Below are 2,778 nucleotides of genomic sequence, written 5' to 3' on the forward strand. Positions count from 1 at the left end.
CTGGGATTACAGGCTTGAGCCACCGCACCCGGCCGCTAATTGTTTTTTATTTTTTGTAGCGATGGGGTCTTGCTATGTTGCCTAGGCTGATCTTGAACTCCCAGCCTCAAGAGATCCTCCAGCCTGGGCCTCCCAAAGTGCTGGGATTACAGGCATGAGCCAAAAATCTTAAAACTCCCCTGCTTTGTACCTTTGCTGAATTCTAGCAGTCCCAGATAGACTCAAGAGTCCCAGGGTGAACTGTTCTCTCATTGGTTTAAAAAAAACCTCGCAGTCTAAGGAGGCCAAGGGAGTCTCCCTAGCAGGTCAGCACAAAGGAAACAAGACTCAGCAATCTGAACACCCAAGCACGGTCCTTCTCTTCACCACCTCCCAATACACTCCTTCCTCTTTCTACCCTCCCCACCCACTCCTATTGGGATGAACTGGTTCAGAGCAGTAGTCAGATATGGGCACTGGCAGAGTGGGGCTTCAGAGGGCTATAGTCCTGGAGGAGGTGCTTGAATGCTCTCAGCTGGCCCCATGCCCGGTGACAGTATTGTCTGTATTGCATTTATGAGCTTCATACTCACTCACCCACCCACACAAACTCACCCAGCCCTCCCAGCTCAGAATTGCTCAGTGGGGAACAGCTGAGACTGAACTATGATTCAGCTCTCAAAGGACTGGACCCAGACACCTGGAGGACAGCGCCTCCCACTGGTCAAAGGAGAGCCTGACTTCTATCAGAAGTTGATCCCAGAGATCATCTTTTCCCCCTTTCAGTGAAAATAAAAAAAGGGGTGGGGGATGATCTTACAACATGGATGGTTCAGTACTCCTTCTGGAAGTGAAAGGGCCCAAGCAGCTCACTAACTGGAGTGCATGTTGAGATGTTGAGAGAGAAGGAGCCTGATCAAGAGCAGCCTTGGGCCCCGGAAGGAAAGACTATTGGTGTAGAAATACAGAAGGCAGAAGGCAGGATTTTCAGAGTGGGGAAATGGAATTGTATGGGGCGTGGGGAGCAGGGCGCCCATCCCTGAACGGTACAGGACCATTCAGTGTCTGAGGAGCAGTGTCTCCTCCAGCCCTCCAGGCTGACCTCAGTGCACTGGCCAGGCCCCCTACCTTGGAGGTAAATGATTTGATCTTCCCAAAGAGTGACTTCTTGCTGGTAAAGATGAGGTCGTCTTCCACATCCTCGCCCTCCATGATGGCACAGCTGTCAGCTGCTGGCAGGTCACAGTCCTTGAGGGTAGCATTCATCACCAGCTTGGAGTACTTGTACTCTAGTCTATAAAACAGGAGGATGGGAAAGACAAGATCCCGAAACGTGCGAATAAGGGGGAAAGAGGTAGAGAGGTTGGGCTACAAACAGGTCCTATTCCCATGCCATGGGTAAGGAGACTGAAGCAGGTAAAACGGTGTCAGGGCTGCGGGACTAGAAGGAATCTTGGTTCCCAGTTCAGTGATCTTTGTTCCTTCAGCCTGTTTCTGTGATCTCAAAGTTTAATAGAAATATCAAAATCTTAATGCCATTCTCTGTATTGTTAAGAATAACAAATTAAGGATATTCTTTGCTTTTCAGAATTTAACATCCATTTATAGACTGCCACGTGGTACCATCCTGTTCAGGAGTCAGGATAACCACACCATGCACTGGATAAGTGGTTCAACAAGTCTCTGGCCAGAGTCACAGAGTCTGTAGCCAATTCCAGAGAAAAACCCCATTAATTTACACTTTCAGATATTCTCTCTGATCAATAATCCAACCCTGTCCATCCCCAAACTCCAATACCGCATCATGTACTTTTGATTCTTTTTCCAAAAGTAGCAAGTCAAGACGGTGAGCAGGATGGCAGTACAGGTGCCTGCAGAGATGCCCACTTTCAGCCAGAAATCTATGGTTTTGCAGATGGTGACTCTCTGCTCAGGCAGAGAAATGCCACCAGAGCATAGCTTGGGTTCTCGCCACACGTAAGTAGTCTTCTGTTGGGGAGAAAAACAAGGAACTTAGATCTCTCATTCCCTTCTGTCGTGGGAGTGCCCGATCAGAGGGAAACCCACCTGGATCCCAGCCACACAGCTGCTGACGATAGCGTGGTAGTCAGCCACTGAGCAGAGTGGGCAAGCAGCCGCACTGTCCCACAGGAAGTGGAAGTTGCAGCCATCACAGGTCCCATCCGAGCACGTTCTAGCAAAGCAGAAAAGAGGCCTGAGCTCTCACTGGCTGGACTGGTGGGGAAGATCTGGTTGGGGGCCTGTTGTCTCATAGCTTGCCTGATTCACCCTCTCCCTGCCCAAACCGTTAGCCCTACCAGGATCCTTCCAACTAGTCCTTAACACAGGTTTTCATCTCTGATTTCACTGATAAGAGGCCTTCCTGGCCTCCAATGGGCTCTCCACCCTCTGCCCGTTTATGTTTTTGCTGACATCGTATGAGAGCTATTGTAAAGTGTCTGAGCTCTAGCGCGGCTGTCCTCTAGACAACCTCTTTGAGGTTCCCGTCCTCCCCACAGACTTGTGACATTTGCAATAGCCACTTTGATGCAGCTTCCTGGCGATGGGATTGGAGTTGAGGTGGGGTTCAGGAATGAGCTTCCGGTCATGGATACCTGTTATGTACTTTATTGTGATGTTTACAACGGCAAGAACAGGGATTTGACACTCAGACACCACTACTGGGTCAAGACGCCCTGCTTTGCTCCCCATCTCCCCAGTGAGTTGTTTAGGCGCAGCATATCCAAAATGTCTTCCTCGAGACGCCAGTGCCCGTCAAGATGTTAGTTGCTGTTATGC

General features: G+C 49.9%; 1 protein-coding gene across 1 annotated transcript in view; it reads right to left on the reverse strand.

Moving 5' to 3' along the window:
- KIAA1324 (KIAA1324 ortholog) overlaps positions 1–2,778 on the reverse strand; it is a 97,848-nt gene that overhangs the window by 1,586 nt on the left and 93,484 nt on the right. The window contains exons 15-17 of the mRNA XM_011968726.1: positions 2,047–2,194; positions 1,790–1,968; positions 1,108–1,273 (exon numbers count right to left, since the gene is read on the reverse strand). Of these exons, the coding sequence (XP_011824116.1) occupies positions 1,108–1,273; positions 1,790–1,968; positions 2,047–2,194 (493 nt within the window). The remainder of the gene's footprint in view (positions 1–1,107; positions 1,274–1,789; positions 1,969–2,046; positions 2,195–2,778) is intronic.

This window comes from Mandrillus leucophaeus, unplaced genomic scaffold, assembly GCF_000951045.1.
Source record: "Mandrillus leucophaeus isolate KB7577 unplaced genomic scaffold, Mleu.le_1.0 Scaffold857, whole genome shotgun sequence".
NCBI lineage: Eukaryota > Metazoa > Chordata > Mammalia > Primates > Cercopithecidae > Mandrillus > Mandrillus leucophaeus.